This window comes from Macaca mulatta, chromosome 13 (genome assembly GCF_049350105.2).
Source record: "Macaca mulatta isolate MMU2019108-1 chromosome 13, T2T-MMU8v2.0, whole genome shotgun sequence".
Taxonomy (NCBI): Eukaryota; Metazoa; Chordata; class Mammalia; order Primates; family Cercopithecidae; genus Macaca; species Macaca mulatta.
Window position 1 is genome coordinate 49,223,836 of NC_133418.1, and position 13,801 is coordinate 49,237,636.

General features: G+C 40.2%; 1 protein-coding gene across 9 annotated transcripts in view; it reads left to right on the forward strand.

Annotated features, from left to right (window-relative positions):
• The window catches only part of EVA1A (eva-1 homolog A, regulator of programmed cell death), a 102,619-nt gene that overhangs the window by 69,238 nt on the left and 19,580 nt on the right, over window positions 1–13,801 (forward strand). For 3 of the 9 annotated variants that reach the window (XM_077958568.1, XM_015112552.3, XM_077958570.1), the window contains 2 exons: window positions 4,169–4,291; window positions 8,422–8,574. In XM_077958568.1, the coding sequence (XP_077814694.1) occupies window positions 4,169–4,291; window positions 8,422–8,574 (276 nt within the window). 9 annotated transcript variants of the gene reach the window in all.

Genomic DNA, 13,801 nt, shown 5'->3' on the forward strand with positions numbered 1-13,801 from the left:
AATGCAATTCCAACTTTGCCTTTGCAGCTTTGACTTCTGTTCAGTTTCTCTGCCTATCCCTTTGCTCCCATGCTAAAGATGCGCCATGTACTTTAGCTCCTGCTCTTCCCTCTGTCTCCAGTGCTTTTCTTTACTCTAACAAAGTTAAGAGCACTGGAGTTGGACTGTTTAAATTTGAACTTCATCATTTTCTAGCTAGGTGATCTTGGGCAACTTTACCTCTCCATAGCTCAGTTTTCCCATCTGAAAAATGAGGATAATAGCATCTACCTCATGGGACTGTTATGAAACTTAAATTAAATAGCACTTTGCAAATTGTCGGGTTGAAGAGAAAGGTCTCAATAAATGTGAGCTATTAGTATAATTCGTTATTAAATTAATACTCAGTAGTTAAATTAATATGCAGTAGCTCAACATTCAATTTGAATGTTACCTCTCTATGAAGTCTTTATGGGTCCTCTGCATTGCTACCTTATTATTGAAATTAATTATTCTTTTCCCAACTGTCCACTTAATTTACATTGCATTTATACTTGATTCTGTTTGTAGTGTAGGTAGGTAGATTGCTGACCACATTTGCTCATTTCTGGACTTAGTCATTCAAAGGAAGCCCTGTGAGTCAATCACTGGGCATGGAGGTGAGTAACATGTGGACCTTCAGAGAATTCTCAGTTCCTTAATAGCTGCAGATTGCTTGCTAAATAAATGGTTCTAGTGGGGCTTAATAAATATTTATTGATTTAAGACAAGCAAGCTCTGCCTTGGGATAGGAAGGTAGGCAGCCTCCAGGTTAACAGCATCACAGTGTGTTAAAGTTAGAAACTTTTTGTGAACCACCCTCGGTACTGACCTCTGCATAGTGCTAAGTGAAGGCCTCGGGCTCTGTGTTAGAGCCCTGCTGTAACAGCATTGGTATTCCTGTGGTCTGTGGCCACCACCAAGTGAGTCTTGTCGAGGACCATATCATTTCTTAACCCTAGTTCTCTTAGGTTCAAATAAAGACAAAGATTTTTCTTGAGGTCTCAGGAGTTATATCAGTGTCATTGAGGACATTGTTCATTCTGCTTTAAGGCCCATGTCTGACAATCTTAGCCCCACACACCTTGACTCCCATCACTGAGACAGAAATTTGTTTTAATGCATTTATGTGCTGGGAATTGTGTTAGCTACCACAAATGCAGAAGGATGGGACACAAGAGCCCCCTCGACATCCAGGAGCTCATAGTCTCCATGCTGGAGCAATCATTAGAAGCACAGACTTGATTGTTTCACTGTGGCCACCTTACCAACAATGCTTTGGTAGATAGGCTGGATATGAAGCCAGATATTTTAGGCCAAGGATGGACTGATGGAAGAAATGGAAAGAGGAAATATAACCTCCTATGAAGATGTATGTCTGTGAAGGGAAGTAGAATGGGTGATAAGAAACTACAGCAGAGGCTGAGCAAAGGGAAGATTGTTTAAAGGTGGGGGAAATTACTTAAGTTTATAGTAGATAAAAAGAGATAAGGGCAGTAGATCAAAAGATAGATTGAGAGAGTGATTGGGAAAGAATGAGCAAGTATTTGAGAAAAAACAATAGATATTCATATACACATACATATATACATGCATGCATACATACATATACACATTGTATATTTATATATGTATGTATATAAGTATAGAATGTATATATGTATGTGTGTTTATATATATGTATTTATATATGGGGCAAGAAGGTGAAGAGAAAGTGAAAGACTAAAATTTTGAGAAAGAGAATTATACAAATATATGTAATCACTCTATACATCTTATCTATTTATCTACCTGTCTATCTATCAATCCATCTATCTGCCTACCCATTTATATAGAGAGATGGAGATCAGCCAGAAAAGGGAAAGTCAAAGAAGAATCATTCATTAATGGAACCATGTCCTGTAGGAAGAAGGAGGAAATAATTTGAAAGCACAGGTGAAAACTCCTTAGAGACAGAAGGAAGGAAGGTCAGAATGAGATGGAAGGGAGGAAAGTTAGAGTTCATGTAGGGTGCCCTCTATTTCTCTGGAAAGCTGAGATGATTGAATGAGAAGATTGAAGAATGAGAAAGTGAGAAAGTAAGATGTCAGGGACATACATTCTGGCTTTCCTCGCAGCACTGGGGGCCTCAATTGATTTTGTAAATTCAGCATTTGCAATGCTGCAAATATGAATGATTATACTTTTTCAGAAGCACTAGCCTGTAGGGAGGAGAGAAGGCAGGTGAGGGTTGGAGTGCTTTGGAAGTTAGGCCTGAGGTTGAGGGCAGCAGAAGGGTTCTGGTGAGAGTGGCATGTAGTGTAGTTGTAGTAGCCAGGCTGTGCAGAGAAAAGATGAATCTAAGATGAGAGTGATAAACTGAGTAAGCAGGGAAGGAATGACAAGATAGAAGCCTCAGAGAGCTTGGGGAGCACGTTTACTTTGATTCAGGTATGGAGAGTGCATAGCAGTATTCTCACACTGCTAATAAAGATATACCCGTGACTGGGTAATTTATAAAGGAAAGAGGTTTAATCGACTCACAGTTTTGTGTGGATGGGGAGGCCTTAGGAAACTTACAATCATGGAGAAGTACTGAGCAAAAGGGGGAAACACCCCTTATAAAACCAACAGATCTCGTGAGAACTCACTCACTACTAGTAGAAAAAAAGCATGGGGGTAACTGCCCCATGATTCAATTACCCCCCCCAATGGGTCCCTCCTACAACACTTGGGGATTGTGGGAACTATATTTCAAGATGAGATTTCAGTGAGGACACAGCCAAACCACATCAGAGAGGTAGGATAGAGGTTCTGATTGGAGAGTGAGATTTCTCAGTGTGAGTCATTTAAGCAGCAAACAGTCCCTGAGCACTAGCTCTGTGAACTTATTGTAGGAAACTCTGAGAACAAAGATAAGAATTAAGGCATGGTCCCTGCCCTTAAGGAGTTCACAGCCCAGTATTCAGAGGTAAAACCTTTCCAGGTGATGACAAGGTCCAGGATATGTCTCTGGAAATGATTCCTTGTGATGGTTGGGAGGGGAAGATTGATGGGGCAATGGAAACCAAATGGCTGGCAGGCTGGCATGTTAGATGTATCATCCCCAGGTGCTTATCTGCCCTACAAAGAAAATGGGGGTTTCTCTCAGCTCAGTTATTTCTCTGGGGCCATGTGTATCCTCTCCGCAGCTGGTGATATGAGGACTGTTTTTCCATTTGAGCTTTTGCTCTTCAGACAACATGTGACTGTCCTAGGGTCAGTGCCTGATGGTTTTCACAAGTGTAGAGTGGAAGGTCAATGGGCTTCAAAGACCTACTTCTGCACTTTGGTACATGAATCTGTAAACAGTTACCGATCCCATGCTTCCAGTTTTCTTTTCTTTCTCGCCCCTATTTTCTTGACCTGTAAAATTAACATAGGATGGTGCCACCAATCCTTTTTGGGGAAGAAGCAGCTGAGATGTGTCTCTATAAAGTCATCAATAAGCAGAAGTCGGAAGCTGCAGTAGTTGGCAGGGTGCGATGATAATGAATGAATGAGTGTGCACACGTGAAGTGGGGACAGCTCAGTGCTCAGAGCTCCATGAATGATTTCATTCTTCCTGAAAGCTTCTAAGGGTAGCTGGACACAGAGAGGAGATTTCCTACCTGGGCTGAGTAGAGGCCTTGACACTTCAGCATGGAAGGCACAGGGCGTAGGAATCTACATATCAGCATTTCCAGGATTCTAGTGCCTACAGAGCTGTGTGAGACTTCATTTCATGGTCCATCTGGGCATTGCTAGAAGGGAACAGAATTCCCTCCCTTCCTGTTCCAGAGAGGCTAGCCTGCAAACTTCACTGATGAGAGGCCAGATTAGCACATCCCACACTAGCTGTTTTGTGAATTTTGGCTGACAGGAGTGGAGAGGAAGCATGTTTCTTTGATCTTTTACCTCTTGCATCCTTTCTGCTATGACCTTGGGAGATTGGTTTATCTGGCTGTCTAGTTCAAATTCCAGATTAACCTCTGTCAGTGGGCTTTCTCCTCTCTGGGGATGCTATTCATCCTTCCAAGGATCCAGACCCTAGCCACCAAAGCTTCTCTGCTGGGTTCACACACCAGGTCTAAGGTATGATGTGATCTCCTGGGTATGTGATGGTTTTTGTGCTGCTGCTTTTTTCTTTCAGAGTCTGAGAAGCCAACTGGGGCCAAGCAAGTTTTAGAACCTCTACTGGCTGATGCCAACATCGTCAGAGATGAACTGTTCTTACCAGAAACTTCTCTGCTCCTGACAGCACACCTCTCCCCAGGTAGCTAAAGGGACAATGAGATTATCACCCCCTGAACACTATGTAATGACACAGTCACCTGTATGGGGGTGACATACCAGGGGACACTCAGTTCCAATTGCAATATCATAGGCACAATATTAGAAGAATCTCTAGACACTCTTATAGGCAAAGAAAGGCATTTGGAAGATTCATGGGGGTCTTTCCTTTGCTTAAATCATGAATTTTTATTAAATTTTACGCAAATGCATTTTTCCATCTATTCATATGATCTTTTTCCTGTTAATCTATAAATATGATAGATTACACTTATTTACAATCCGATTTTAAAAAATAAGTGCAATAACATCTCTTACTTAAAATTAAGCCATATTCATATTGTGATATGAATTAGAATTTTATTGACTTCAAATTTAATACCACTAAAAGGTAACTCTGCCATCATTCTTATTAACTTAAAACCAAAATTTGATTGCAAGATTCTTTAAATAAAGTAACCTTCAAAATTCACTGTTTTACCTCACCAACACAATTTTTAAATTGTGGTAAAATACATATGACAAAATTCATTATCTTAAATTACTGTTAAGGCTATAGTTCAGTGGCATTAAGTATATTTACATTACTGTGCAACCATCACTGTCATCCTTCCCCAGAACTCTTTTCATCTTGCAAAACAGAAACTTTGTACCCTGTATCCTGTTCAATAATTATCTTTTCCCTGTCTCTGCTCCTGACAACCGCTACTCTACTTTCTGTCTCTATGAATATGACCACTGTTGGTGCTTCATACATGTGGAATCATATAATATCTGTCCTTTTTGACTGGCTTATTTCACGTAGCCTAATATCCTCAAGTTTCATCCATGTTTATGCCTTCCTTTTTAAGGCTGTGAGTAATATTGTATTGTATGTGTGCACAACATTTTATTTATTCATCCATCTGTGGATGGACATTTGGGTTACTTCCACCTTTTGGCTGTTGTGAATAATGCAGCTCTGAACATTGGTGTACAAATTCTGTTCAAGTCTCTGCTTTAAAATCCTTTGAGTATATACCCAGAGGTGGAATTGCTGGGTCATAGGATAATTCTATTTAAACACTTTTTAAGGAATAGTCGTCCTATTTTCCACAGTGGCTGCACAATTTTACCTTCCCATCAACAGTGTACAAGTTCCAATACTTATTTTCTGATTTTTGATAGTAGTCATCCTAATGGGTATGAGATGATATTTCACTGTGGTTTTGATTTTGATTTCATTAATGCTTGGTTAGGTGGAGCATCTTTTCATGTGCCTATTGACTACTTGTGTATCTTTGGAGAAATATTGCTTCAAGTCTGTTGCCCATTTTTAAATTGAGCTCTTTGTTTTTAGTTGTTGAGTTGTAGGAGTCCTGATATTAGGAATTAGGATAGGTAGCAGTCTGGATATTAACCCTTTATCAGATATATTATTTGCAAATATTTTCTCCCATTGTGTGGGTTGCCTTTTCACTCTGTTGTACCCTGTGATGCACAGAAGTTTTTAATTTTAATAGAGTTCATTTCTTTTTTTGCTTTTGTTGCCTGTGCTTTTGTTGTCACATCCAAGAAATCATTGTCAACCCCAATGTCATGAATCTTTACCCCATATTTTCTTCTAACAGTCTTCTAAAAATTTTTTCTAAAATTTTTAGCTGTTACATTTAGGTCTTTGATACATTTTGAGTTAATTTTTTATATAGTATAAGGTAAGGGTCCAGCTTCATCCTTTTGCATGTGGACATCCAGTTTTTCCAACACTGTTTGCTGAAAAGGCAGTCTTTTCCCATTGAATGGTCTTGGCATGCTTGCAAAAATAATTTGAACATATATGTAAGGGTTTATTTTTCGATGTTCTATTCTATTCCATTATGCTACATGTCTGTTTTTATATGCTAGGCCTATGCTGTTTTGATTACTGTAGATTTATAATAGGTTTTGAAATCAGGAAGGGTGAGATGTCTAACTTTGTTAATTTTCAAGATTGTTTTGACTATTTGGGGTCCCCTGAGATTCCGTATGAATTTCAGTATGGATTTTTTTATTTCTGCAGAAAACGTCATTGAGATTTTGGGACTGCCATAAAACTTCTGAATTATTTCTTATAGGAAACATTTGCCACACAGATGAAGAGAAGGGGGGCATTTAGGCAAAAGGAAGACTGTGACCAAAAGCATGAAGAGAGGAAAGGGCTTGCTCTACTTGGGGAAACTAAAAGTAATCTAGTATTGTTGAAGCTCTAAGCTTTCTTATTATCTGTGTGTATATATGTGTGTGACTGTCAGCTTGGATAGGAGACACATTAGGAGGTAAGGAAGGGGTCAGATATTGTGAAAGTGGATGTGTATTGTGTTAAGAAGGTCAATGGAAATTCATTAGAGTTGGGTGGTGGAGTGATGTGATCCTATTTGTACTATGGAAAAATGACCCTGTTAATAAGCATGGGTGTGCTATACTGAGCAGGAAGGAGTTACCAGCAGAAAGACCAGATAGGAGACTGTTGCAAAACTCCCAGAAATAAAATGATAAGACTTGCACCCTGGTAGCATTAGTGGAGACAGGAAGGAGGGAATGGATTTGAAATAGACATGGCTCACTACACACTCAGACATGTTCCAGTAGCTTCACTCTTTTCCTGGGTCTTGAAGTCCTTAAATCTGGAGAACAGCCTCTGAACTCACCATTCACCTGTGTCATCCAGTTGTCACCTTTTAGGAACACAAATGACTGTTGAAAGAGGCACTCTGTTCTGGCTCAGAGGCTCAGGCTCAGGGGTCCCTTAACAGCAGCCAGTCTCTTTTCAAAGCCCCTGGAGCTCCCACTCCTTGTGCTGTCACTCTCAGAGCCTCTGGCTGCTCCAAGGACTTTGTGGTTGTTTCTTTGTATCTGTGAGTTGGTTGGTGTTTTCTTGTTTTGGTTTTTCCTGAGGCCTGTTGAAATCTACCAGCCTGAGAATGTTCTGTTGTAGCCCATTCTATTTACCTCGTAGAACTGCCACTCTCCAGGCCTTCTAATTGTGGCCCATGTTACATCTGTGACCCACTGAGAACCCAGGTTCATTCCCCAAGCCTGACACCCCTCTACACTCTGTGACTCAATTCCCTGCCTTCAGTTCATAGCAATGTCGAATGAGCCATTGGGTATTTTCCACCTCTCTCCCACTTCATGCTCAGGATCTCTCTGTAAAGCCTTTGCTGAGTAACTGGATAATGCTAATGCCAGGCTTGAGCTGCAGCAGCTGGGGAGTGGATGTGCTCCTCCAGCCAGAGGCTGAGCACTGAGATTCCAAGTCCCCGTTCTGATCTCTGGAGGGATGGTTCTATGGATGGGCAGTCTGGGCCATGTGTGTGTTCTACTCGCCCATCACAGTCACAGGTGAAGTCATGGAGCTAGAGGCAGGGAGCAGCTCCCGCTCCCAAATTCCTGTAGGTATTTTAGAATGGGAACCGCTTTGGCAGTTCTGGAATAGCCAGCTCTGAACCACTGCCAAAGGCACACATTTAGTGACCTGAGGGATGAGGCAAACTGATCAAGGTGCACAAGTGTCATCACTGCAGGCTCCCGGGAAAGCACAGCAGGAGAGGAGAGGGCTGTGGCTTGTAATTAAAATGCAGTGATGACTGTAATGATGATTTGAACCTGATGGGCTGTGCCTCAAAGGTGAACCAGGGAGAATGAAATAAAGAGTTCTGGAAGAGGTAAGGGGGGATTTTAGTGGGAATTAGGAAGATATGGGGAAGAGAAAGGAGAAAGATCAGGAAAATCAGGGATGTAAGGAGTTTCTACTTCCTTGAAAGCCAGGAAGCTCACTTGAGCAAAGAGCACAAGACCCCAAATCTTTGTGACACCCCTGGCTTGGAGAGCTTGCTGGTCTTTCTTTAGGATCCTGGCTAGTTTTCGCGAGCATGGTTTTCACAAGCAATTGAAGGATAATTTCCATAGATCTATAGTGAAGCTATCCCGCAAATAAAGTGGGGCTGGCCAGAGAGGGTCTGTAGTTTCCAAAGCCCCAAAGGACACCTGCAAATCAGCTGTGGCAAAAATATGTCTTTAGGAGCCCAGGCTACCTGGAACACGGCCTCAGGACAGCAGAATGTGCCTTATCACTCACTTTGTGTTCCCAAACAGAAGAGAAGAAGGAGAGTGGCCACGTTGATTCAGCCAAGCACCTCCAGGAGGTCCCCTCTGGATGTCCCATGAGGCTGCCGCTCAGCCACAACCCGGAGCACGTGGAGATGGCTTTGCTCAGCAACATCCTAGCAGCCTATTCCTTTGTCTCAGGTAGGTTCCTGGTCTCCGCTGGGCCAGGACTGAGGTCTGGGACTGGGTCCAAGGTTGTCTCCTGGTTGGCCATCTCTGGCCTTATTCTCAGGAAAGACACACTACATAATCATAGCTACTGCTCGGCTATGCTGAGTTTTGAGATGAAAGGTCTCCTGGTTGGGAATTAAGCTTGTCATTCTCTAATTTGAAAAATGAAGGGTTCTAACAGAGCTTTGTCTTGCAGAAAATGTTTAGCTGCTCAAGTGAGTGATTGAAGTGGCCCGGGGCTACTGTTGACTTCTGTCACTATGCATTAACTCTGACCAAGGCGGGGGCTGATGGAGTACCTCAGCCTGATTATTCTATGCAGTTAACCGCACACAGGCTGCCTCTGTATGAGACTGTGTTTGTGGGAGAGAGAATATGTGTTTTTATGTTCTGTGTTTGGGGCCTTTCTGAGGTATTTGATGAAGCTGTAGAAGAGATGAAGACAGAAGGCATCTGGAGTATGGAAGAGTCTGATATTTGTCCCTTCGCTGGTTCAAAGTTGTACTCTAGTAAGATGGTTGATTTTCTCCTCAAGATCATTTCTTGAAAACAGATGTTGTTCATATAAAAGGAGTCATTTTAAAATACATGAAAATGCTCACTGGTTTGAATGACTAAACTGTTCCTCTGCTGCTTGAATGAGTTTTTAATTTCTTGATACTTTGCTTTTGTTTTTGTTTTGTTTTGTTTTGCCCGATGTCTCTGGATATATTGTATAAAAAGGAAGGGACTAGGGTTTCAATTAGATTTCCTTTGGGCAAGGACTGGTTTTACTTTCTAATTCTCTAGGCAGGGTTGACACATGGTGGTCTAAGAGTTGAAATGCAAACCTGACATTATGATTTACAGTGGCAAATCTGAGCCAAGTGGAGAGTTCCATAAGCCAAGGAAGTTCATGGCTTCTCTTTGTGAGAGGATCTTGGATGACGCGCAACCTGATTTCAAAAAAAAAAGGACTGCTCAGGGCCTTGTGCTGGGCGAGCTGCAGCATGTAGTCTGCTTGTGCCTCAGGTCCAGGGCTCTGCCTTCTTGGATCAGTGAAGGCCTAGGTCACCAGTCAGCTCCTCTTTCCCCTTGAGGAAGTCCAGGGCCCCCTTCTCTAGGCACTCACCCATTAGAGGAATCTCATCTTTGCTCTTGCTTCAAGGCAACATTGGAGAAAAAGGACACAAGGGCGGAAAAGAGCTTTGAAATTCAGGCATCATTTTCACAAGCAATTTAAGGATAATTTCCTTAGCTCTATAGTGAAGCTATCCCCTAAATGAATTGGGGCTCGCGGAGAGTGTCTGTAGTTTCCGAAGACCCAAAGGATACCTGTGAATCAGCTGTTGCAAAAATATGTCTCGCGTGAAAGCAAACAGAGCATTGCACTTTGGACCTCTGCTCAGCACAGGAGGTACCTGGCAATTTTCCATTTCAGTCGACATGACCCTGAATTATGACCATTGAAAGTGGTAACTCATTGAATAGTCCTGTGTTTACCAATGAGTCTTGTGATCTTGTCAAGGCTGAAAAGTACATGGCCCTGTTTTTCTCTCCCCTCCAAACTTCCTCCTTCCTGCCCCATACTCTTGAATTAAATACTACTTGGGATGCAGGAAGACAATGCTTCTTTAAGTAAGTATAGGCTGAGATAAAAAGAAAACGCAAGGAAACGGAAAAGCAGTGTGGCTAAAATAAAATTTGGATCCAGTGTGTAGACTCAATGACTGAAAATCAATTCTGAAATGGGGAACATTCCCTGATTATAAGTGAAATTAATAAACAAAATTTAAAATATGTAGGTGAATATTCAAGATACAAATAACCATTGTTTTTAGTGAAGAAAATCAAATAATTGAATTAGAAGCAATGATGAAAAGTATGATGGAAGAAAATTGTGGAAAATGTCCTAATCTTGTAGCTGTCTCATGTCCTCATTCTGCTCTACCAGATCTTCAACCCCACAGGGCCCCAGCCCCTCCTATTTTCTCCCAGTACATCTGTTGCCTCCTCTCCTATCCACGTGGTGCCTTATTTCAGCAACACATTTGCTAATACACATAACTTCCATATTCCTTTATGTAGCTTCTGAGTAAACCAGTAGGTGAAACCCCAACTGAGTGAATCCTGCTCACTTTCTCTGTGTATCTGTGTGTGTGTGTGTGTGTGTGTGTGTGTGTGTGTGTGTGTGTTCTTTGTTAGGTGAGTGTCTAGGGTGTTTGGTAACCTTGTGGGAGAGTTGGAGACAGAAGAAGGCATGTGAGTTGGGAGAGTCTGATATTCACCCCTTTTTTGGTTCAAAGTTGTACTCTTTAGGAAGACGGCTAACTTTCTCCTCAAGATCATTTCTTGAAAACAGATACTGTTTACATAAAAGGAGCCATTTAAAATTACATGAAAATGTTCAGTGGTTTGAATGACCAAACTGCTCCTCTGCTGGTTAAGTGAGTTTGAAAATATTTGATATTTTGTTTTTGTTTTGCCTGATGGTCTCTGGATATTACATTGAAAGAAAGGGATGAGGTTCTGATTGGATTTCTCTTCAGGCAAGGGCTGGTTTTACTTTCAAGTTCCAATCTAGGCAGAGTTCATATTAGATGACTTAGGAAAAGTGACCCTTTCTCACTCCGCACAAGTTATCAAACACCAGTACAATTTGCCATTTGAAGCCACTAGAAATTCATAGTCTCCAATCTCAGCTGAGCTTTTCACATCATACTTTAATCTCCCTATTTATTTCTGGACACATCTTGTGCCCATTCTTCCCAACAAACATTTCAAACCTTGGCCATTCCAATAATTGTAAATATCTGCTTACTACAATGGGCCCTACAAGTAAATGACAAGTGTCAAACTAGGGGAAAATGAAACATTAATGAAGAAGAGTTAAAGTTTATAACAAATGAAGAGCTCTTACAAATCAATAAAAGTGTCCCAAAAGGAAAGTGGCCAAAAAACAAGAATCAACAGTTTGCAAAAGAAGAGATACAAATTGTCAATAAAACATGAACAGCTCAAATTCTGGCAGAAAAATACAAAATGGAAATTGCAATGAGATTAGCATTTTTATTTTATACATTTCTCAAAGACTTGACTGATTAAGTATATCATTTTAGTCTTGGAGAAAGTCTGGGGAGATGAGTACTTGCACATTGTGCTGATGGGATTGTGAATTTGCTACAACCTCTCTAAAAAATAATTTGGCAATATCCATCAAAGCCCTTAAAAACACATACGCTAGCCAGAAATCCCACTTCTGGAAGTGTCTCCTAAGGAAATAATTAGGGATATAGACAGAAATTTTACTATGAGGATGATTCATCTCAGAATTATTTATAATACATGTAGTAAAAATATTAGGGAAAATTTGTAAGTGTTAATTGAAGTAGAAAGATGTTTATGATATGCTACTAGGTAAATGAAGCCTGTTACCACACATCATATACATTATAATCCCATTTATGTATGTATATTCATATGTATAGGTAACCACATTTTACCACAAATTATAACCAGGTGCCAGAATTGTGTGGGTACAGGTATATGTATTTTTAATTTTATTTTGCTTAGCTGTATTTTTATTAACAATTCATTGATATTCATAATAAGTAATGTTACTTTATTAAAATATTAAATTTTGAATTATACCATACATATATTAGACAATTATCATGCCTCTGTCTTTTCTAACTTCCTGAGCTTCTTATCTAAGTGTCCTGAAAATAGCTATTTGGTTGTGCTATAAGCATTTCAAATTCACTCCAGCCTAGAATAGAGTATTGTCCTTCTCTTTAAATATGCTATTTCTTATGTACCTATCTAGGGCATCACCTAATCTAGAAATAGGATTTTTAACCTTTGATGCATCTTCTTCACTGCCCATATCCAACTTGTTTTGGTCAATTCATTTTGCCTGTTAAAATGTATGGCATCCACTTTAGTCCCACCATCGTTGATTGACTGGCTCCAAGCGCCATCATGGTTTTGTCTGCCTTATCATAATGGTATTTGCCATGGTCTTGCCTCTACAATCTTGTTTCACAGTCTGTATTTTGTAGCAAAATGATGTTTCCAAAATGCAGATGTGATGATGCAATTCTTTTTATTTTTTAGCATCCCTCAGTAGATTCTCATTATCTCTGGGATAAAATCCAAATAAGTTTGTGTGGTTTAAGAGTCAGGATTGTTTTCAACTGCAAAAAATGAAAACCTCAACTTGGTGGCCTAAATACATAGACGTTATCTTACCCACATAAGAAGAAGTCTGGAGGTAGGTGGTTGCTAGCATTGGCTCATTAGCACAAACACCACGTAGAGGCCTGTCTTTTTCTTTCTCTGTTTGGCTTATTTTACTCAGTATATATATTCCAGCTTTGTCCATGTTGTCACAAGTGGCAGTATCTCCTTCTTTGTTAAGGCTGAATAATATTTCATTTTGTAAATACACCACAGTTTTTAAAATCTATTCATCCATTGATGGACGCTTTGGTTGTTTTTATATCTTGACTATTATGAATAGGGCTACAATAAGTATGGGAGTGCAGATATCTCTATAGATGCTGATTTCATTTTCTTTGGATATATACCCAGTCAGAGACAGAAATAAAAATGCTGTATGATCTCACTTACACATAAAACCTAAAAAAAAAGTTGAATACATAGAAACAAAGAGTAGAATAGTAGTTATCCGGGCATGGAGGAGGAAATGAGAAGTATGTCCAAAGATACAAACTTGCAGTGTTGTGGGATGAATAAGTCTGGAGTTCTAATGTATAGCATGAGGATGATAGTTAAAAATATATGTATACTGAAAATGCGCTAAGAGAATAGATTTTAGGTGCTTTTACCACACAAAAAATGAAAAGAAGGTGATGAACGTGTTTATTCACTTGAGTAATCATTTAACAATGTGTATGTGTAGAAAAACATCAGGTTTTACACCTTAAATATATACAATAAAAAATCTAGGCGCCAGTATCTCCGTAATTCTCAAAGCCTTTTTTCTATGTTTGTCATCTCATGGTTGCCAAATGGCTGCTGTTGTTCAGGCTGATTCAAGATCAATAAGGGCAGAAAATGGAAGGAGGTTCCAGTAGATCTCCTCTCAGATTTCATTGGCCAGGACTGTGTCACATGGTCATTTCTAGCTGCAAGGGAGGCTGGAAAAATGAGAATTTTAGCTTTTTCAATCTTTAGATCAGTGGTTCATATCAGG